General features: G+C 41.6%; 1 protein-coding gene across 2 annotated transcripts in view; it reads right to left on the reverse strand.

Annotated features, from left to right (window-relative positions):
- tbc1d23 (TBC1 domain family, member 23) overlaps nucleotides 1-23,814 on the reverse strand; it is a 99,824-nt gene that overhangs the window by 41,242 nt on the left and 34,768 nt on the right. For both annotated transcript variants that reach the window (XM_060919819.1, XM_060919818.1), the window contains exons 2-3: nucleotides 4,163-4,277; nucleotides 1,082-1,187 (exon numbers count right to left, since the gene is read on the reverse strand). In XM_060919819.1, coding sequence (XP_060775802.1) covers nucleotides 1,082-1,187; nucleotides 4,163-4,277 — 221 coding nt within the window. The remainder of the gene's footprint in view (nucleotides 1-1,081; nucleotides 1,188-4,162; nucleotides 4,278-23,814) is intronic.

Consider the following 23,814-nt stretch of genomic DNA (forward strand, 5'->3'; position numbering starts at 1 on the left):
GGCTGAATTCCAAATCGCTTTAACTCCCCTATATAAGTGCACTATTTAAGGTTGGAAATAATAGCTCATGCAGCCTAGATAGTGCACTACATATTCCATGTTGTGTCATTTGCAATTCAGCCTGTAGCATCTTCAAGTGTTGGATTTAACAGTAACTATATCCAATAGCCAATCACAAAGCTATTGTCATGTGATATTTAGCGGAATGTTTGTTATGATGCTTAGTTCGCATAATCTCGTTTGGTGTCGCTTCAATCGCGACTGCACTCGTCAACAGTCGTGAATTAGTCGGGGATATGTACGTGCCCGGTCAGGAGTCGGCTCTGAAATGGGTCGGTTCGGTACCGCGTGGATCGGCGTAGTGTGCGGCTAGCTTTATGCCTCGGTCACAACCGGCCGTACGTGCTCCTACGACCGGTCTACGTGCAAAAAACACAAGAAACGCATGGAGGGCGTGCGTGTGACGTGCTGATTTTCGAGCCGTAGACTGGCCGCAGAGGTTCTTTGTCATGTCAAACAAACTCTACGGGCACTTACGTTTTTTTCAGGTTGCAAGACAAACTTACGGCCAACGTGCGTCTTTCTCCAAGAACAAAAAAAAAAAAAAAGCAGCAATTTGGGAAACGCCAAAAATCGCACAGCCAAAAAAAATTGTACGTCCGGTTGTGACCTAGGCTTTAACAGTTAACATGTTAGCATTAGAACGTTAACATATTACCATGCTCGCTGTTAAAAGATAAGCAAGCTAGCTGTTAACATTTTAACTTTCGCATGTTAGCATGATAGCTGTTCTGCTCCAGCTCAGCAAGCATACGTCGCGTTTTCTCTGCGGAAACGCAGTAGAGTTTAAATATATGTTCTTCATATGGAGTAGCAACATACAAATCATTGAATTTGTACTCTGGAAGCATGGCAGACATTTCTAAACCAATTTAAAAATCAACAAAAAACACACAGATAGCCTGGGAAGGAAATGTGTGTTGCACGTGCGTAACTCAAGAGGGGTAGTTATTCATTAAACAATCAGAACAGCAAGACCACAAGTGCATGATCTAAAGATTAAGTGACGGTGGTTATTCACCAATGAGCTGCTGGCTTCGGTTGTGTATGAGTGTCTGTTCCGGTAAGTCCAAAGCCCCGTCCCAGGAAGACAAACTGTCTCCTTTACCCGCCACATTTAGAGCAATCTGAAACACAGCGAAAGAGAATCATACAGTATCAGTCGGGAGGGCAAAGAGGGAGGACAGGAGAAAAGTGACAGGAGGAGGCAAAGAGAAACGAACATTGATGAGGGCTTTGATACAGAGCTGCGTTTGAAGGGGCCTCTATAGAGGAGACCAAAAAGCTGCTGATCACAGTACATCTCTGCTCTGCCCATGGTGAGTGACCATCTCAAGTTTCACTAATGAGCACGGGATCAATACAGCAGCTCTCAGTGTCCTTCAGGGAGCAGCTGGAGCTGCTGTTAAGATCTCTCACACCCAGAGAGTCAGCACACAGTGTTCAACCTGCTCAGGCTCTCACTATGCTCATATACACAACTCGTACGTCTTATTTCTTTTATACAAGCTGCCTGTAACATGGATGCAAACGGCGCGCCTTTTGGCGGATGCCGCCTTTTTCACGGCTGTCTGGGGGACTTGCGTGAATCGTACAGATCCGATGAGGGTTTTTTTTGGGGGGGGGGGGGGGGGGGGGGGGCTGGAGTGTCTGATTATAATTTCATCAAAGTAAATTCTGTATTAAAATTACTCATCTCATTATCTCTAGCCGCTTTATCCTTCTACAGGGTCGCAGGCAAGCTGGAGCCTATCCCAGCTGACTACGGGCGAAAGGCGGGGTACACCCTGGACAAGTCGCCAGGTCATCACAGGGCTGACACATAGACACAGACAATCATTCACACTCACATTCACACCTACGGTCAATTTAGAGTCACCAGTTAACCTAACCTGCATGTCTTTGGACTGTGGGGGAAACCGGAGCACCCGGAGGAAACCCACGCGGACACGGGGAGAACATGCAAACTCCGCACAGAAAGGCCCTCGCCGGCCACGGGGCTCGAACCCAGGACCTTCTTGCTGTGAGGCGACAGGGCTAACCACTACACCACCGTGCTGCCCTATTAAAATTACTAAATAAGCAAATGTCGTTACAGTCCATGAAACATAGGAAGTACAAGTATGAGAAGAAAACAGTAAATCAGAAAGCTGCGCACATAAAACCAATTACGTAACTTACGTTGGACTGATGGAAATCCTTGCGCGTGCAGTGACGTGTAGCCAGCAGCAGATAATGGCGCGCAGCCAATTGGCTTTACGTGCACAGCTTTCTTATTTCAGGGATCCCAGCAGTAATTGAAAAAAATAGAGGAATGTAAGAAACTATCAGCATGAGTCAACGGGGCTGCAAGCCCTTTGTGGGGTGCAGGGGCAGCGCCCCTGCTGGGGGTACAGGTGGCAAAGCCCCCTGAAGCTGTTGAGATTTTAACATTTAAAGATGCTATAGAACACATTTTTTACATAGATTTAACATAGAAAAGCAACAGAATTTAACAATAATGTGTATCTATTTGATGCCATATTTTGTAATCTATGACATAAGTGGCAAAAAAAATTTATAAAAATTAGATGAAAATGTAGCTTTGAAGAATATACTTGCCTAAATATTCCACTGATTTTGTTATATAACCATCGTATCCATAGTTCATCTCATTTGTTTATTTTTTTGTTTCGAGTTAATGTCAATACTAGTCTAATATAAGCCACATTCATTTTTCAAAAATCATGAATATGAGCAGAAATCAATGATTCAGTACATCTGTGAAGATACTCAGTCATCCAGGTACATAGTAATCTGTGGTTGGTAGAAGAGAGCAACTGGACTTGCTTGAAAAGCCTTGAAGACGTTTCGCCTCTCGTCCGAAAGGCATCCTCAGTTCTGTCTGTCTCTGTTCAGTGATGGTTGTTCCAGGTTGACAAAAATGAACGATCCTCTCTGGCTAAGATGTCTGCCAGTTTTCTGGAAGTCCTCTCATACTCCCGCACCAGAAAACTGGCAGACATCTTAGCCAGAGAGGATCGTTCATTTTTGTCAACCTGGAACAACCATCACTGAACAGAGACAGACAGAACTGAGGATGCCTTTCGGACGAGAGGCGAAACGTCTTCAAGAATGATTCAGTAATATTAGATATATACATATGCACAGCAAATATTGGAGATATTTGATTTAAACCTCTCTCTTTTTGAAAGGTTTCACTGCAGAGGAATTTAATGCTCTTTTCTGGGGTGCATTCTGTGAGCTTTCCTCCAGTTTTCTCTGCTTTTGTTTCTCTGATCTTTCCTTCTGCTTTTTCTGATCTTCCCGCAGTGCTCTTTTGGATCGTTTCTTGGCTACTCTGTTCGCATGAGCTTTTGTTTCAAGTTCTGTATTCACCACATTCATTAGATTCAACTTCCTCTCTGGCTAAGCGCAACTACGCTTTCCACGACATATTCAATTAAGTTCAACGCATTAGAAACAAAAGCACGAACAGAGTTAAAACATGTTTTCTAGCAAATGGGCGCAGCCATGTTGTTTTCTCGTTCTATTGCGTACAGTCTCGCATTATTTACATCAATTTAACTTCCGAGTGTTCCCGAATGTCAACGAGAACAAACGAAGCCGGCGAAAACATTGCTAAACAAGCAAACCAAATCAGAACATATTCTGCTGGTCATTTTACTTAAACAAACATATTTTTAATGGATATACATGATATTTAAAAAAAAAACCAAAACACTTTGGCTAGAAAAATAGCGGAATTCCGCTAAATAGCGGACGTCTGGGATCCATGTTATTTACTGTTTTCTTCTCATACTTCCTATGTTTCATGGACTGTAATGGCATTTGCTTATTTAGTCATTTTAATACAGAATTTACTTTGATGAAATTATAATCAGACACTCCAACGCCCCCCCCCCCAAAAAAAAAAAAAATCGGATCTGCACGATTCACACAAGTCCCCCAGACAGCCGTGAAAAAGGCAGTATCCGCCAAAAGGCGCGCCGTTTGCATCCATGCTGTAATATCTGGTTATACTGGGACTAGCTGCATTATTAGTTTTATCCAGCAGTTCATAAATGAGTTCAGTGTAAGACACACACACACACACACCTACCATCCAAAGCTTGGCTTTCTGAGGAGGTGGCAGGTTTTGGACCTGAATGATGCCATCCTTCTCACCTTCCTGATCCCCGCCTACAGAGGCCAGAGCCTCAGCTAGATCCTCGTCCCTGCAGAACACACACACACACACACACACACACACATTACAGCAAAGCTTTAGTAATTCAAGGTGACAGGACTAGTGGTATAAAAAAAGCTTTTTCTAAGAAGTCATCTCAACTTACAAAAATACTGGACAACTCAATAAGTGGGATGAAGAAAACCTTCATACTAGCACTTCATAATTATGACTAAAATGATCATTTCTATTATTTAGCTCTTGTAAGATGATAAGTTTAGGAACAAAAGTACATTACATTACAGGCATTTAGCAGACACACTCATCCAGAGCGACGTACAGCACACCCAGAGCAGCCTGGGGAGCAACTGGGAGTTCGGTGCCTTGCTCAAGGGCACTTCAGCCATTCCTGCTGGTCCAGGGAATCAAACCAGCAACCTTTCGGTCCCAAAGCCACTTCTCTAACCATTAGGCCATGGCTTCGCCAGTATTTAATCGCATTTCATCATTGAAGCATTTTAAAATCTTTAACAATAAGCTTTGATAGGAACCTGGATTGTAAATTATTTCTTAAAAAGCTCTTTTTATACATTTTTTTTCTTGTTAGTGTTATTTTCAAACATTTAAATGGTAGTATTTAAACATTAAAATATTACATTCAGCTTTTCATAGTTTTTTTGTTTGCGATATTGTGATACACAGCCTGCATCACAGAAATAGCTAAGCATCATGATATGGTATTTTTGTCACATCACCCACTCAGAAAGTCAAAATATGAAATGGTTTGTGAAGTACCGCACCAGAGTCACTTTCAGAAATCCAGCAATATCAAAAATGAACCGGTTGCCTTACTTTAGCTAAATCATACCATGGTGTTTAATCAATTGACACAGTAGGGACGGAAAAACGCACACGCACAAAAATGTGCAGCATTATGTTACACGCTTACATATCTGAAAAGAAAATCCTAATGAGCCGTCAGAGCGCAGACCTCTTAAAGCACCTACAATCCGATGATGTTAAAATCACGGACTCGTTCATACCCCCCACTGCCATCACAGCAAGTTTACCTCAAGTGCAATAACTGCACATCACTTTAAATTATTTTATACGCCATTTTATATTCTATTCTTATAGTTATTACTCATTCAGCTGATCACTACTTTTAAATGTGTGCGCGCGCCTGAGCATGTGAGTGAATGGGGTCCAGTTTTTCCTTAAAACAGAGACACAGCGAATTTCATTGTCTGTTAATATGCAATGACAATAAAGGGCGTTCTGATTCCGATATCTGTGCATTCAGTAGCACTTCTGCAGGGATGAGAGTGGGTGGTCACCAAAAAAGCAGAAAACAAGATGGCGCCCGAAGCTGGGGGTCTGGGAGGGATACCCCCCCAGAAGCTGGGGGTCTGGGAGGGATACCCCCCCCCCAGGAAAATTTTGAAAAATAAGGCCTTACAAACCACTTTTCCTGCAATCTGAGCTGCAGTAGATAAAAAATCTGTTGTCTTTTTTTATATATTTACATGAAAATATGTTTCAAATCAATAGGAGTATTGTTTGAATTCAAAATAAAATCACATTCTACATTCAAGGGTATGGTTATAATTTATGATCAACAAAAATGACAAACAATTCACATTAAACATAAGTTTTATTAATTATCAAAATGTTTATATATTAAATAAAATTTCTTAGGGAGAAAAGGTCAGTCACCCTATGTCCTCATTAGTTGCATATAATTTCAAAGTCTTTTGAAATATTTAAGGTTTTCAAAACTGCCAGCATTAATTCAGATTTACTGCCCATCATATACATGTTCAATGTATTAAATCAAACGAATGCTAAGTTTATGGGATAATGTCTATGTACACTTTATACAGTTATTTATAGTTCACAGTCACTTCTCATTTTCATTTAATCATTTCGACTTCTTCAGCTTTTTGGCCAAAGACAAAAGCTTGTCAGTCCTCTCTCTGTTTTTTTATACCAGCATTGATTTCACGTACCTTCGCTTCGTCTCGCTTGTCAATTGTATTCGGCATTTTGAGTAAAAAAGCCAATACGAAAGAGAAACGTATTTTTGAAGCGCAGCGACGATGAACATGTGCAAGTTTCGATAAAATAGAACAGATGCGGGTACTTTTGTAAGAACTGTTATGATTGGCTTTTGTTCTCTCCCACACTCTTGTAAGAACTGTTATGATTGGCTATCATGCTCTCGCCAGCGATGTTTTGGCCAATTATGGTCCTTTTCCACTACCCTTTTTCAGCTCACTTCAGCCCGACACGGCTCGCGTTTCGACTACCAAAAACCAGCACGACTCGGCTCGCTTCAGCCCTGCTTAGCCCCTAAAACTCGCACCGTTTTGGAGTGGGGCTGAAGCGAGCCAAAGCGAGCCGAGTGAGGCTGGGGGCGTGAGCAGACACTCCCCTGTGCACTGACTGGTGAGGAGGAGTGTCCTCACATGCCCACACACGCCCCGCGAGTGTGCTGGGATCTGTAAAGACCGCAAACCCGGAAGGAGAAGAATTACGAATTACGAGAATTATGAAGCCTTATGTGCCTCACCTCATCTATACGCTCTTGCCAGTATCTGTCCGCGTTGTCGGTGACAACAAGCCACAGCACCAAGACCAGCAACACTAACGACTCCATGTCCTCCATGTTTATTGTTTACTATCCGGGTCGTGAGACTACCGCTTAAAAGCTCACTGATGTCACTGTTTGCGCTGCTTAACGACATCACCTGACGTCCACCCACTTTCGCTAACTCCACCCAATGTGTCCACCCACTTCCAGCCAGCACGGTTCAGTGCGGTTGTAGTCGAAATGCAACTCCAACAGCCCCACTCAGCACGGCACAGCTCAGCCCAACTCAGCCGCGTTTGTAGTGGAAAAGCGGCATTACATTGTAGAGAACACGTATTCTACCGCGAGACTTAGCGAGACTAAAGATGGCGAAAATGTAAACATGTAACATCGTCGTACGCTTGAGTATCACGAAGGAACATACCCCAACCCCCCTCAATGAAAAAAAAAATCTCAACGGATTTGGCATATCGATTTTTGCTCAGAAAAAGCGGAAATCCGCCGAAAAGCGGAAAACTCTCATCCCTGCTTCTGATTAAGGAATCTAACAATCAAATAAAGATATCCAAAAAGAGACCGCAAAACACGTCAGAGGAGCATAATGACAATAACTCACATTAGAGAGAATAAGAAGAGGAATGCATATAGTGCTCATGAGTCCCTTAGCTCAGACACTTCGCCCCCACAGGGCGTCCGATAGCAGGTCTACTGGACACTTTCCTAGCCACAACTTTCAAGATCTTAAAAGGTTACAACTAGTGCTGTCAAGCGATTAAAATATTTAATCGCGATTAATGTCGCGACTGTCATAGTTAACTCGCGATTAATCGCAATTTAATCGCACGTTTTTGTCACACGAAAAACCATTGTAATTCTCTTATCAGCATAAAAAAGTGAATGGGCTTGTTTTGTACCAATGTTTTTCTTATTGCAAAGCATAACACGTCTTGACACAGCCACTGCAAACTGAAACCTAAGCTGAGCACCGTGGCTCTTCGTCCCGAGACTAACAAGAGAACCATGAGTGAAGTAATCTCCTGCTTGAGTTAGTCTATCAGAGAGACAGGTTACACAGTGACGGTAGGCTTGACATGCTTGATTATAATATAAAGTACACTATTATATTAACTTTAAGTTGTTCGTTGATAAATATTGCACTGAATCTGATCTTTGCTGTTTCAGCTCACTTAACACATTTTGTACTTTTACACTTTCTGCCTGTTGATGCGTCGCGCTGTCCAATCAGAGGCGGCCAAATTTGCATATTACAGGAAGGATTTCTGGGATAGCATTGAGTTTACAGTTCAGAGGGATCTGGCTTCTTTAGACGCTGTCTTCTTAAAACTGAATAAATATTTAAAAAGAGCCAAATGAGCCAGTCTTTTGAACGGCTCTTTTCAAAGAACGGATCACAAAGATGCGGATCCCATCAAAGAGCCATAAATCCCATCTCTACTAGCGCGCCCTGCCCGCGCTGGTTCTTTGAGGGAGGAGGACAGAGGACTCTGGCTGTGCGGGGCGTGGCTAGCTGCTATCGTTTTTCTAAGCAAAGTCTCTGTTCCAAGTTCCTGGCAGTTTCAAAAGCTTATGAAAAACCTACATCATGTCACAGAGCGTTAATCTCGCGATAAAAAAATTATCGCCGTTAAAATTGAGTCAAGTTAACGCGTTAATAACGCGACATTTTTGACAGCACTAGTTACAACCTGTTCGATTCTCAGCTCTTCGCCTATACACACCGTTTCAAGCGCGGGGGGGTGTTACAGAATCTAGTCTTTAAAGATAATTAAGGAGTTTTATTTGAAGCACTTGGCTCTTCCAAGTCCGTTTTCAAATAGAAACAACAAATTTTGCTCACAAGTTTGCTAATAAGCCACAGGAAAAGGTCTGTGGTTAGTCATCTGGTGCTTCAGTCAGTTCCGTCAAACTCTAGTGAATGCTTGAAATCTGACTGGGGAGACTATTTAGGAACAGATACAAAGGAGGAAATGTAAACTCAAAACCTGTTAGTGTACACAAAAGTGCCCCGAAAGTGCTAAATCAGTCTTTCTCTCTCTCTGATAGAAGTGCTGACTACCTTGTTACAGATAAGAAGGAGAAAGCAGTAGGTATGGATGGCACGAGTTCTCTTCAGCAGATAAAGTGACAGTGATTGAGGTCGATGGTGTTAAATGGCACCTGAACAGCTTGAGATCCGAGTCCTACTCGATCTAAAAAGGTCAAACAGAACTCATGCAATCCCTGCAGGAAGCACAGGATTGAAGGCAAGTTCAACCATCGCCTTCAAATCAAAACGTATGACAAATGCGGGTTACTTAATCCGTACTGACCAAAAGAAAAAAAAAAAAAAGGCAAAATGCAGATGTGAATGCAATTACTCATCAAACAGCTTCAGGAAAATCGTCTAAAAGATGGCGAAGACAAAATGTGACAGACGTGTGGGAGACCACGGCGTCTCACGAAAAGACAGCAGTCGAACAGAAAAAGCAGATCGTAGGAAAGTCAGACAGGATGAGCACTGCATCTGTCTTTCTGTATGTGTGTGTGTATGCAAGAGCTATGAAAGTCTGCGTGCCACAAGAACACAAGGTCTAATGTTGAGCAGCGATTAAGGGATACGCTGGATTCAGTGGGCGATGCAGAGGCTGCATTTGGGTCATGTTTCTCCACATGCCAGTGTGAGGTTTATAAAGCTGTGTTCACACTTATACCGGTACGAAAGTGGTATAACTGTATCGATACAAATTATACCGGTACAGTTTAGTGCATCTGTCCACACTAGCGAGAAATGTTTGCGGTTTTCTTTCACGGTAGTTGAAATGCGCGTGCGCAAAATGTTTCCGTGGTTACCGAGTAACTTCCTTCCGAGAATATGGCGGATGAAACAACGTGTGTGTGCTTTTTGTTGTCAATGTACAGTCTGTATTTCTGGTGGTCATTTATTCAGTCGAATCGTATAAAACGCGCGAGGCAGTTGAGAAAGAAGCAAAGAAAATGAATCTCCCTTTCTCCCCCCTCACTTTCTCCCTCCCTTTTCCCTTCCCTTTCTCCCTCTTTCCTTCTCTTCCCCTCCCTTTTCCCCTCTTCCTCCCTCCCTTTCTTTGCTCCATGTAGCTCCACGGTCGTTTTGAGCCATTTTGACGTTTTATTTACAGCTGGAAAGCACGTGTGTATTGCTGGAAGACGTAGGAATGGTTCATTACACATGTGCATTATATTTGTATCGATACAGAACCGCTTCATCTGTCCACACTACAGCGAAGCGCTACAGTACCGATACTGTACCGGTACGAAACCCATACATTTGTGGGTTTCGTACCGATACAGTTATACCGCTACAGTACCAGTATAGTTGCTAATGTGGACAGGTGTTGCAGTATGAAAGTAGTATCGTATTGGTACAAAATCCCTAGTGTGGACAGGGTATTAAAAAAAAAAAAAAAAAAAAAAAAACACTACACCAACATGGAACCCCCCACCCACGGCCACATAAGGATGAATGGTACTTGATTCTAGCACTAAGTTCAGTGTAGAATCTGACAAAACAAAAAGGCAAATGATAGCGGTTTATTTTTTTAATATATCCAATAAATTAAAAAAAAAAAAAAAAAGACAGGAAAGCGAGACAAAAAAAAAAATTAGGATCTCAAAGAGAATCAGAATACACGCATGCATGAAAGCAGCAGATTCAGACAGAGCTCATGGGTCACTTAGCAATTAGTCTCAGCCTGAGACACTTCTCCCACAGGCCACAGAGCAAGCAGCTCTTTTTTTTTTTGTACACTCTTCTGGCCACAAGCTTCAGGATCATGAAGGCTGCATTCATTTTTTCATCAAAGCTCATGACTTATAGCTGCAATTCTGGTGACGGCAACAATCGTCAAGTGGCAATCAAATGTAGATCAGATGCAATACATCAAGATATTCACAGTCTGTATGATTCAGGTTGTTTTTTTGTCCCCAGTTTCTAGACTCCAATATTTTTTTTTTTTTGGTTTCTCTGAAATATGTAGAATGTTGGTATGGTGCATGATGTCCAGCCGTGTTTCCAGCACAGACAAAGCATGACGATATTCAGCAGCCAGTTGAACGAGTTTGATTGGAGGTCAGGGTGTAAAAATCAGTCCTAAACCATATGTTTAGAGAGAGAAACTTATTTAAAATTAACACAGTGAAGTTTCATTAACTAGTAGTGCTTAAAGTAATCGTAAATCGAAACTTTGTTGCACGGAGTGACATTTCACCAACACCAGCCAATCAGAAACATGAGGCAACAGTGTTTCCTCACGTTAAGCAAGAACTGTCTCGTGGTTTAGTCACTTAACAAAATCCACACATTTTGCGTCACAATAATGTGGTGACTCGAGTTATAGAGCTTTTGTATTTGTACTCTCAGTACATGTTCTGCTTCGGCTCTCGTGCAAACGACAGCACTTTAGTAACAAATCAAAGCGGTTGCAAGAAAACAATCTGAATACACTGAAGGACTGTAAATCCTGATTTGATGTTAACCACAGAAAGTATTTGTTGCTTTGTCTGACATACAAATAGCCCATATCTAATACGTAATGATTTAAACAATTCACCATTAAATTCATGATTCAATATCAATTCAGGATACTGGGCTCATGATTCGATTTTCCCAAAGATATTTCAAGGGAAAAAGGGGGAGCGGGGGGAAAAAAAAAAAAAACTACAATATATATTTAAAAAAAATAAATAAATAAATATATATATATATATTATATATATATATATATATATAAATAAATAATTACATTTTCTTAATAACGAACAATAATTAGTTGCCCACGTTTGTCTTTTCTTAATAAACTTAAACATTTCTACTACCTCCATCTGCTTCTTCTGTTTAGCTTTCAGCAGTCTGTTTTTAAAAAAAAAAAAAAAAAAAAAACTCAGATTTCTTGTTAAATCTATTCATAGTCAATCGTGCAACAGCTCCCCATTTTAGATTTTTTTTGGTCCGTTTTCGCAGTATTAGAGCTGTGTTACTTCCATCTTGGGTGAAGTCACCTGCATTCTCACTATTGTACATTACTACCGCCTCTGCGGTCTAAACACCACCATTACAGTTAGGAAAAACTAAGTACTGCTCAGCCTGATAACCATGAGTCATTTTTTTTTTATTTCATGGATTTGAATCGTCAAATTTGTATCATGATCTATAATTATCGCACAAGATATTGCTACATGCCTAGTTTCCTTACATTAAAGCAAGAACTGTCTCTTGATTTAGTCAATTAACAAAATCCAAATGTTTTGCTTCACAATAAAATGGTGACTCAGGCTATAAGTTGCTTGTATTTGTATTTTAGGCACATATTCTGCTTAGTAAAACAACAGAGTAACAAACCAAAACAGTTGCAAATGTAATCTGAATACACTGAATGACTAAGTCTTAAATTGACACTAAGCACAGAATGTATTTGTTGCACTGCCTGACATACTGTTTTCTCTCTCTCTCTCGCTCCCCCGAGTTACATATCGGTCCTGGGATCGAGATTCTGACCTCTTCTGCTCCTCGGACCTGCCTGACCCATCCATCCTGGTGCCCTGTGTCTGGTCGGAGTCTCATCACATCGCTCCTGTGGAGGACGGCCCCGTATGGACAGTTGAAAGTCACACTTGGAAGACACTCTGGACACTTACAGTAATGCTTTTATGGCTGAGGACTACAGTTGACTTGCTAACTTTAGGACTGCGGTTGTCATGAACAGTTTTGCACTCAAGTTTCCATCAATGAAGAGTTATAACATCAACGAAACTGACTTCATGTTTAAACTGTTAATGTTATAGTCATGTTGTCGGTTGTTGCCCAAATGAGGATGGGCTCCCTTTTGAGTCTGGTTCCTCTCAAGGTTTCTTCCTCATGTTGTCTGAGGGAGTTTTTCCCTTGCCACCATCGCCACAGGCTTGCTCATTGGGGATAGATTAGGGATAAAATTAGCTCGTGTTTTAAGTCGTTCAAATTGTGTAAAGCTGCTTTGCGACAATGTCTACTGTTAAAAGCGCGATACAAATAAACTTGACACGATACAAATAGCCCATTTCTAGTCTAATCAGATCAGGGTTCTCCAGAAAATTTTACAATTTACATGCCTTCTGGTGGCTTTTGGTGCACACTCAGCTAATAAATTATTAACCATTTCCCTGTAAAATATTTGCAAAATATATATGAAATTTCCCTCCGGGTGTATGTGCGCTCAGTTACCCTCTGTAGTATGCTGCCTGGCTCTGTAACATAACTACATGGTGTAACATGACTACATATGCTACGGTGTGATCACATGGTCCAGTTCAGTCAATCAAAGCGTGAGAATCAATCAACAAATAAGGCGTTGCTTCCGGTCATGCTAGACCCAAATCGAAGACAATTTTGTAGTGGAATAATTGGATTTGCAGCAACTTATGGGCAGCGGAGACTATATTTAAAAAAAAAAAAAACTTAAACATTGAAAAGCAAGTTCATTTTTTTTTTCTGGGCTCAAGTAGCTGGCGCAGACTGGCTGTGCAGTCTGAGAAAACCACCGGTCACCGGAGCTTGTGGACATCTCCGCATATGATCACTTATTTTTATATGTGCCATTGCAGAGAGTGTAGTTCAGTTTGTACAGGACACATGTTCAGACTGTAGGAGGTTAACCCTCTGGAGTTGAGAGCTTTGCCGGCAAAGCTCGACAGGTTTAGAATAAGTAGGTCATGTATTTAGATAAATATTTTTGTGAGTTTTTCATCATACAAGCATGATAAACGTATTGACAGGAACTTTACACTTTCCTCTGTGCCCACTGCCAAATAATATTATGGATTTTAATTACCTAAATTAGATGAAACAAAGCCTGTCAACCTTACTCAGTCACACCGGAGTCGGAGGGCTGGGCGCGCACTTACACATTCATAAAAGTCTATTCACATGGTAACAGCACGATAGTCACTTTCGCTCTCAACTGGTTTCTCTTTCGCAGTGGGAACGCCCACCGTAAACAGAATAAAATCTGTCAGACAGAGTTTAGGCTATTTGGATGCAAAACTTGTTGCGAGATGGCACACGGATTTTACGCGCTTCGGATGATTCACGGCCGCGATTCAATTCATGATTCAGTTCAATCTTGAGAACTGCGATGCAGTGCCTTTTTCTTTCAAACTTCGACTCGATCCAGCCAAAGATTAACTTGAGTAAGCGAAAATATTTCTTCTATTTCTGACGAGCAGATCGGTTGATATGTGCGTGCGCTGTAGTGCATACACAGGAAAAATGACTGATCAATTTTTCCAGAGTTAAAAGTATTTTCCTCAAAATTAGTTAATTTTGCTGTATTGTGAGTTTAGAGTGTAAAATTTGGAGTTGGACCAAAATTAGAGTAACTAACAGTTGGTTGTGGTTCTGAACTGAGTAAAACAGTACAAGAGTTAATTTCAGGACACACTGAAGAGAGTCAAATACCAGATAAATGAAGCTGCTGTAAAAACCAGTTTTAGAACGGTGTTGGAATGTATGAAAAAACATGACCTTCCTCATTGGGATTTGATCTGACGGGATTAAAAGTTAGCAGTGGGAGAGGTTTTCACTCTTCAACGTAATGGATATTTTTACTCTTCTCATTGAATACCCCTCCCACTATCAACCCTTTATTCCAAAACAAGAGGACACATTTTTTGATGGCCAGTTAATTATCCAAATCAATGAAGCAGATTTAAGTTTTTGTGCTTGATCCATTCCTAAAACTGAACAGAAATCACCTCAAGTGACCAAAACGGTTCGACAGAATGGGTAAAGTCATGGTTTTTTCACAGTTCTAAAACTGTTTTTTTACAACATCTTTATTTATCTAGTATTTTTTTTTTAAGTACAATCATGACAGACATACTACATACAGTTAGGTCCATAAATATTTGGACAGAGACAGCATTTTTCTAATTTTGGTTCTGTACATTACCACAATGAATTTTGAACAAAACAAAACAATTCAGATGCAGTTGAAGTTCAGACTTTCAGCTTTAATTCAGTGGGTTGAACAAAATGATTGCATAAAAATGTGAGGAACTAAAGCATTTTTTTTAAACACAATCCCTTCATTTCAGGGGCTCAAAAGTAATTGGACAAATTAAATAATTGTAAATAAAATGTTCATTTCTAATACTTGGTTGAAAACCCTTTGTTGGCAATGACAGCCTGAAGTCTTGAACTCATGGACATCACCAGACGCTGTGTTTCCGCCTTTTTAATGCTCTGCCAGGCCTTTACTGCAGCGGTTTTCAGTTGCTGTCTGTTTGTGGGCCTTTCTGTCTGAAGTTGAGTCTTTAACAAGTGAAATGCATGCTCAACTGGGTTGAGATCAGGTGACTGACTTGGCCATTCAAGAATATTCCACTTCTTTGCTTTAATAAACTCCTGGGTTGCTTTGGCTTTGTGTTTTGGGTCACTGTCCATCTGCATTATGAAACGCCGACCAATCAGTTTGGCTGCATTTGGCTGGATTTGAGCACACAGTACGTCTCTGAATACCTCAGAGTTCATCCGGCTGCTTCTGTCCTGTGTCACATCATCAATAAACACTAGTGACCCAGTGCCACTGGCAGCCATGCATGCCCAAGACATCACACTGCCTCCACCGTGTTTTACAGATGATGTGGTATGCTTTGGATCATGAGCTGTACCACGCCTTCATCATACTTTTTTCTTTCCATCATTCTGGTAGAGGTTGATCTTTGTTTCATCTGTCCAAAGAATGTTCTTCCAGAACTGTGCTGGCTTTTTTAGATGTTTTTTAGCAAAGTCCAATCTAGCCTTTTTATTCTTGAGGCTTATGAGTGGCTTGCACTGTGCAGTGAACCCTCTGTATTTACTTTCATGCAGTCTTCTCTTTATGGCAGATTTGGATATTGATACGCCTACCTCCTGGAGAGTGTTGTTCACTTGGTTGGCTGTTGTGAAGGGGTTTCTCTTCACCATGGAAATTATTCTGCGATCATCCACCACTGTTGTCTTCTGTGGGTGTCCAGGTCTTTTTGCATTGATGAGTTCACCAGTGCTTTCTTTCTTTCTCAGGATGTACCAAACTGTAGATTTTGCCACTCCTAATATTGTAGCAATTTCTCGGATGGGTTTTTTCTTCTGTTTTCGCAGCTTAAGGATGGCTTGTTTCACCTGCATGGAGAGCTCCTTTGACTGCAAGTTTTCTTCACAGCAAAATCTTCCAAATGCAAGCACCACACCTCAAATCAACTCCAAGCCTTTAATCTGCTTAATTGAGAATGACATAACGAAGGAATTTCCCACACCTGCCCATGAAATAGCCTTTGAGTCAATTGTCCAATTACTTTTGGTGCCTTTAAAAACAGGGTGGCACATGTTAAGGAGCTGAAACTCCTAAACCCTTCATCCAGTTTTAATGTGGATACCCTCAAATGAAAGCTGAAAGTCTGGACTTTATGTCCATGTCCATTATATAACTATAACTTGAATATGTTTCAGTATACAGGTAAAAAAACAAATGTGTCAGTGTCCAAATATATATGGACCTAACTGTAGATATTATATTATTGTAGCTGAATTTGTGCAGAATACAAAAAGTCAGATGACTGAAAATATGGTTTAGATTTGTTGAAATTGACAAGATCAGAACATGCCAAAATCATTAGAGTACCAGAATATACCCTCAGACCCCAAGACCTAAGCCCTACCGCGAGTTGGCCTAGTGGTTAGCGTGTCTGCCTCTCGATCAGAAGATCGCGAGTTCTACTCATGGTCAGGTCATACCAAAGACCATTATACCAAAGACAATCATAAAAATGGTACCTACTGCCGTCTGGCAAGGCACGCTGCAATACAGATGTGAGTGGGGAGTCAAACTTGCACGGTTACCAGAGGACTAGTCCCCCCACTGTAACCCTAGCTACGTAATAGGCAAGAGGCCAAGGGCTACGGAAACACAGATCGGCACCGCCCTATGCGCCACATGGTGTGGGAAGGACGCTGATTTGATCTAAGCCCTATGGTTCTTCTCAAAGGCTGCATTTTGGTGCCGTCATTGAATATTGCGGGGGCAAAAAAGTACAATCATGCAACTTGGACAACTTGGGATGTTGTTGCAGTGACAGGGTGATCTTTAGAAATTAGTCTGTAGCCGGTTACATTACACTACACAATTTCACTAATACAAAATCATCACCTCAAGAGAAAAACACACAAAAAAAAAAAAAATCCATAAATAAAAAGACAAATAATAATATAAAAGGCTCAAAATTCTAGACAATCTGCACTGGTTTGAAAAATTTCAGATGGATAAAGTTGTGTCTCAGATTTAAACAAAAACAAAAGCTGAACACATGCAGTCTCTGGGTTGAAAATTATTTACCATCTGCCAGACAGCCGCTGGGCTAAACAAAACTTGCCGAACAAAGCACCGCCTTCCCACGCACCTTCTGGCTCTGTCACACACAAACATACAGAATCTCTCCTTCTGGTGTTGAAAACAATGCCCATCACTCACAATCCAAAACCTGGTTCCCCCATCACAGCGTGGCTGAAAGACGGCCAAGCAGATGCTGTCACAGGCTTCCGAAGGCACAGACGGAGTTACACACCAACCAGTGCTCACAGAGCAACAGGGGAAACTCAGCTTGTTTAGAGTCAAAGCTAAAGCACAACAGAAGTGTCCAGAAAAGGATCCAGCGGCATCTGCATTTCCTCTCGTGTCTGGAGAGCATGAGTGCAAGGACACAGTGACTGCATAGTGATCTGGTTCAGAGGATGCACTGTGAATAACGACAGGATGCAGCATTTTAAACAAGTCATGTTCTCGATTAGATTAAATGATAAACCTAAGAAAATCTGAAAAAACAAAAAACTCCCCTCCACTTTCTGGGAAAAAGAAAAGGCTGGAGCCCTGTAGCAAGTCTCCGGTCCAGTGAGCTGCTTTCAGCTAAATAACTTACATAAATGCACGTCATAAGCTGTCAAAATGGTTCATAGCTAGAAAACTAGAGTCTCTGAACTTGGCCAGTTTTTCCCCCCATAAGATGATGTACCAGAGCCAATTAGATTTTTTTTTTTTTTAAACCAGGTACTTGGTTTGCTCCTGTGGTCTGCCACTTGAGTTTTTCCAATTTAAACCCGAGATTTTCTCAGCACCCTGTGCACCTTGTGTAGTGTTGCATGGATTTAGCCCCAGAATTTTCACTTTGAGAAATGTTATGTTACGTGGGATGGCAAAAAATATTTTTTGCCAACATGGCACCCTTAAGAGTACATTTTTACACCTTTAATGGATATTTTAAGTCATTCAAAATACCACTGTCGTACCTATACCGTATGTCTGAGGAAAGCCATAGAGAAACGACTTTGGGGCCAAAAGGTTGCCGGTTTGATTGCCTAGCCCGGCAGGAATGGCTGAAGTGCCCTTGAGCAAGGCACCTAACCCCCAACTGCTCCCGAGGCTGCTCTGGATATATGTTATACGTCGCTCTGGATAAGGAGTGTCTGCTAAATAGCATTAATACAATGTAATATAGCCAAAGGTTTGACAGCACCTGACCGTCACACCCATGTGGTTCTTCCCCAACCTGTTGCTACAAAGTTGGAACCCCACAAATCTACAGAATGTCCTTATAGGCCTCTTTGCCTGACCTCACTAATGCTCATGGCTGATTTGTGCTCAATCCCCAAAGCCACACTCCAAAATCTAATAATGGAAAGCCTTCCCAGAAGAAAGATTATTATTATAACAGCAGCAAAAAAAAAAAAAAAAAGGGACTAAATCTAGAATGGGAATCATGGCCTCTGGAATCATGGCCTAATGGTTAGAGAAGCAGCTTTGGGACCGAAAGGTCACCAGTTCGATTCCCAGGACCAGCAGGAATGGCTGAAATGCCCTTGAGCAAGGCATCCAACCCCCAAATGTTCCTCAGGCTGCTCTGGGTATGTTGTAGAAGAGCCATTAATGGAATGTAATGAATGGGATGTTTTCATCTCATCTCATTATCTCTAGCTGCTTTATCCTTCTACAGGGTTGCAGGCAAGCTGGAGCCTATCCCAGCTGACTACGGGCGAAAGGCGGGGTACACCCTGGACAAGTCGCCAGGTCATCACAGGGCTGACACATAGACACAGACAACCATTCACACTCACATTCACACCTACGGTCAATTTAGAGTCACCAGTTAACCTAACCTGCATGTCTTTGGACTGTGGGGGAAACCGGAGCACCCGGAGGAAACCCACGCGGACACGGGGAGAACATGCAAACTCCACACAGAAAGGCCCTCGCCGGCCACGGGGCTCGAACCCAGGACCTTCTTGCTGTGAGGCAACAGCGCTAACCACCACACCACCGTGCCGCCCAAATGGGATGTCTCCTCATCTCATTATCTCTAGCCGCTTTATCCTTCTACAGGGTCGCAGGCAAGCTGGAGCCTATCCCAGCTGACTACGGGTGAAAGGCGGGGTACACCCTGGACAAGTCGCCAGGTCATCACAGGGCTGACACATAGAACCATTCACACACTCACATTCACACCTACGGTCAATTTAGAGTCACCAGTTAACCTAACCTGCATGTCTTTGGACTGTGGGGGAAACCGGAGCACCCGGAGGAAACCCACGCGGACACAGGGAGAACATGCAAACTCCACACAGAAAGGCCCCGGGGCTCGAACCCAGGACCTTCTTGCTGTGAGGCAACAGCGCTAACCACTACACCACCGTGCCGCCCGAATGGGATGTTTTAAAAGTAAAAAATAAAAAAATAAAAGCACATGAACGCTATGGTCAGGCATCCACAAACTCCTATAAAAAGGACTGTGGTCAACTGCAGCTGAGCAGAATAATCCCTTAAATCACATCAAGTAAAACAGCCAGATGGGCCTCAGTCAGCAAGTATAGTCATGCAGAAAGGTCAACTATAATAAGAGCTTTTTAAGGAAAGTCGTAGTATGGCTCCGAAATGCAGTAAATTCTGCCTATTTAATCCAGCACAATATGAATGTGCTGCCTTTCAGAAGCCTTCTCATAATCCACTGTGTTCGTGTCTATAGCTATAATCAGAGGTGGACAGTGACGAAGTACGTTTACTTGAGTACTGACCATCTGTATTTTGAGGGGTTTTTTTTGGAAACTTATGACTAACTTCACTGCATTTGAAAGGCAAATATCATACTTTTCACTCCACTACATTCCTATCAAAGTCCTCGTTACTATGAAGTAGATTTGAAAGTGGATGTTTTTTCTTTTCTACAACCCCGATTCCAAAAAAGTTGGGACAAAGTACAAATTGTAAATAAAAACAGAATGCAATGATGTGGAAGTTTCCATATTTTATTCAGAATAGAACATAGATGACATATCAAATGTTTAAACTGAGAAAATGTATCATTTAAAGAGAAAAACTAGGTGATTTTAAATTTCATGACAACAACACATCTCAAAAAAGTTGGGACAAGGCCATGTTTACCACTGTGAGACATCCCCTTTTCTCTTTACAACAGTCTGTAAACGTCTGGGGACTGAGGAGACAAGTTGCTCAAGTTTAGGGATAGGAATGTTAACCCATTCTTGTCTAATGTAGGATTCTAGTTGCTCAACTGTCTTAGGTCTTTTTTTGTCGTATCTTCCGTTTTATGATGCGCCAAATGTTTTCTATGGGTGAAAGATCTGGACTGCAGGCTGGCCAGTTCAGTACCCGGACCCTTCTTCTACGCAGCCATGATGCTGTAATTGATGCAGTATGTGGTTTGGCATTGTCATGTTGGAAAATGCAAGGTCTTCCCTGAAAGAGACGTCGCCTGGATGGGAGCATATGTTGCTCTAGAACCTGGATATACCTTTCAGCATTGATGGTGTCTTTCCAGATGTGCAAGCTGCCCATGCCACACGCACTAATGCAACCCCATACCATCAGAGATGCAGGCTTCTGAACTGAGCGCTGATAACAACTTGGGTCGTCCTTCTCCTCTTTAATCCGAATGACACGGGGTCCCTGATTTCCATAAAGAACTTCAAATTTTGATTCGTCTGACCACAGAACAGGTTTCCACTTTGCCACAGTCCATTTTAAATGAGCCTTGGCCCAGAGAAGACGTCTGCGCTTCTGGATCATGTTTAGATACAGCTTCTTTGAACTACAGAGTTTTAGCTGGCGACGGCGGATGGCACGGTGAATTGTGTTCACAGATAATGTTCTCTGGAAATATTCCTGAGCCCATTTTGTGATTTCCAATACAGAAGCATGCCTGTATGTGATGCAGTGCCGTCTAAGGGCCCGAAGATCACGGGCACCCAGTATGGTTTTCCGGCCTTGACCCTTACGCACAGAGATTCTTCCAGATTCTCTGAATCTTTTGATGATATTATGCACTGTAGATGATGATATGTTCAAACTCTTTGCAATTTTACACTGTCTAACTCCTTTCTGATATTGCTCCACTATTTGCCGGCGCAGAATTAGGGGGATTGGTGATCCTCTTCTAGGGCTGCACGATTATGGAAAAAATGATAATCACGATCATCTTGATCAAAATTGTAATCGCAATTATTAAATCACGATTATTCTTGATGTTAAGGAAATCACTTAAATTTTATTTCACTATATTCAAACAAACAATATGAACAGCTTTCAGTGCAGAATGAAATTTAAAAGAGAAGTTCTGATTTCCAAATGACAAATAAATGAAATTTATCCAAGAAATTACCAAAGGATGAAGGAACTGAAAACTCAATTGCAACAATTACATAGCATTACACTGAGGCCTACAAGTTTTTAGCTAGAAAGACCAGCCTATCAACATGCTCTGGCTTTAAACATGAGCGAAGGCAGGTCACAACATTGCCTCCAGTGCTAAATAGTCTGTTGTTCCGACATAGTTAGCTTTTCTCTCTCACCTCAATCTGCTACCTACTTTCACGCCATCACCCCTTTAAGAAGATACCGCTGCACTGAAGCTCTGCGCACTTGGCCAGTGTTGCCAGATGCTGCTGACGTTTTCCAGCCCAAAATGTGTTCAAAACCAGCCAAAATGCACTTAAAACCGCCCAATCTGGCAACACTGCACTTGGCTTGCTTGCTTATTTAGGCGGAATGATGAAACCTTACATGCGTCGGTTCGCCCCCTAATGGTTTGGTGGAGTATTGGTCAAAAAGTGCTTGATCAGATATACAGCAGAGCTCGCATTTTAAACGGAAATAAATCGCGATTTTCATTTAATTTAATCGTGGCAGCCAAAATCACGATTTTCGATTAAATTCGATTAATTGTGCAGACCTATCCTCTTCCCATCTTTACTTCTGAGAGCCGCTGCCACTCCAAGATGCTCTTTTTATTCCCAGTCATGTTAATGACCTATTGCCAATTGCCCTAATGAGTTGTAATTTGGTCCTCCAGCTGTTCCTTTTTTGTACCTTTAACTTTTCCAGCCTCTTATTGCCCCTGTCCCAACTTTTTTGAGATGTGTTGCTGTCATGAAATTTCAAATGAGCCAATATTTGGCATGAAATTTCAAAATGTCTCACTTTCGACATTTGATATGTTGTCTATGTTCTATTGTGAATACAATATCAGTTTTTGAGATTTGTAAATTATTGCATTCCGTTTTTATTTACAATTTGCACTTTGTCCCAACTTTTTTGGAATCGGGGTTGTAAAACGTGATTGGTTTTTTTCGCAGGTGACACTGAAACAGCCGATCAGTAATCACTAGGGTCACGTCACATCCATAGACTGTATAAAATCAAGTTCAATTATTTCTCAGCAGTGTTATTTGAACACGATCAGTTGAATGGCAGAATGGAAGGAGACGGTTCTTCTGGGGGATTCACGCACCTGTGGGCCATACCTAGAACCCATGTTTCAGTTTTCTGAAAGGATTAAACATTCATTTCATTTTAAAGGTTTGCTTTGTTTACCCAAAACGAACCACATCACGGCCTACAAAAACTCGCCATCCAACCTGCGGAAGCATATTGAGGGATATAAACGTTTTATTCCAAGAGAAAGCTTGCAATGAAGTTGTCTGTGCTTTTAGAGCTAGCGATAACATTGCAATAGCTATGCAGTCTGGTTAATCAAATGACTTTCTATGGATTTACCCGCCACGTTGCCATCGCCTTGTCCACGGCTAACATTTACACATAGCCAGTTAACTTGGACATTGTTAGTTAGCATGTAAAAACGGAGTTACGCTAACATGGATAACGTTAACTTGTCTGAAGTCCTTTCAGAAATATGTTTTAGCATAATCTTGCCAAATAAACAGAATGTAGAAATCTCTCTTTTCTAGTAGCGTTAGCTACCCAATATGATTTTGAGTTTGAAAAGAGTTTGCTAGCATGTCCGGTGGAGCTTCACTGACTAGCTAGCTTAACGTTAAACCACCATGATGGCACAGCATGCATTCATTTTGTGAATTCACATTTCTGTCTTTGGTAACAGCATTAGGTTTTGTAAGCGTTGTAGCAATAATACAACAATGTGTTAACAGAAAATGTACTTTTAATTAGTGCTGTCAAAAATGTCGCGTTATTATCGCGTTAACTTGACTCAATTTTAACGGCGATAATTTTTTTGTGAGATTAACACTCTGTGACATGATGCAGGTTTTTCATAAGCTTTTGAAACTGCCAGGAACTTGGAACAGAGACTTTGCTTAGAAAAACGATAGCAGCTAGACTGTAATGTAATGCCACGCCCCGCACAGCCAGAGTCCTCTGCCCTCCCCCCAAAGAACCAGCGCGGGCAGCTCGTGCTGCCGCGCCTCGGGACGAAGAGCCACGGTGCTCGGCTTAGGTTTCGTTTTCCCATCGGCGGCTTCAGCCCGACTTTGCAGTGGCTGTGACAAGACGTGTTATGCTCTGCAATAAAAAAAACATTGGTACAAAGCAAGCCCATTCACTTTATGCTGATAAGAGAATTACAATGGTTTTTCATGTGACAAAAATGTGCGATTAAATTGCGATTAATCGCGAGTTAACTATGACAG

Source organism: Neoarius graeffei, chromosome 4 (genome assembly GCF_027579695.1).
Source record: "Neoarius graeffei isolate fNeoGra1 chromosome 4, fNeoGra1.pri, whole genome shotgun sequence".
Classification (NCBI taxonomy): domain Eukaryota; kingdom Metazoa; phylum Chordata; class Actinopteri; order Siluriformes; family Ariidae; genus Neoarius; species Neoarius graeffei.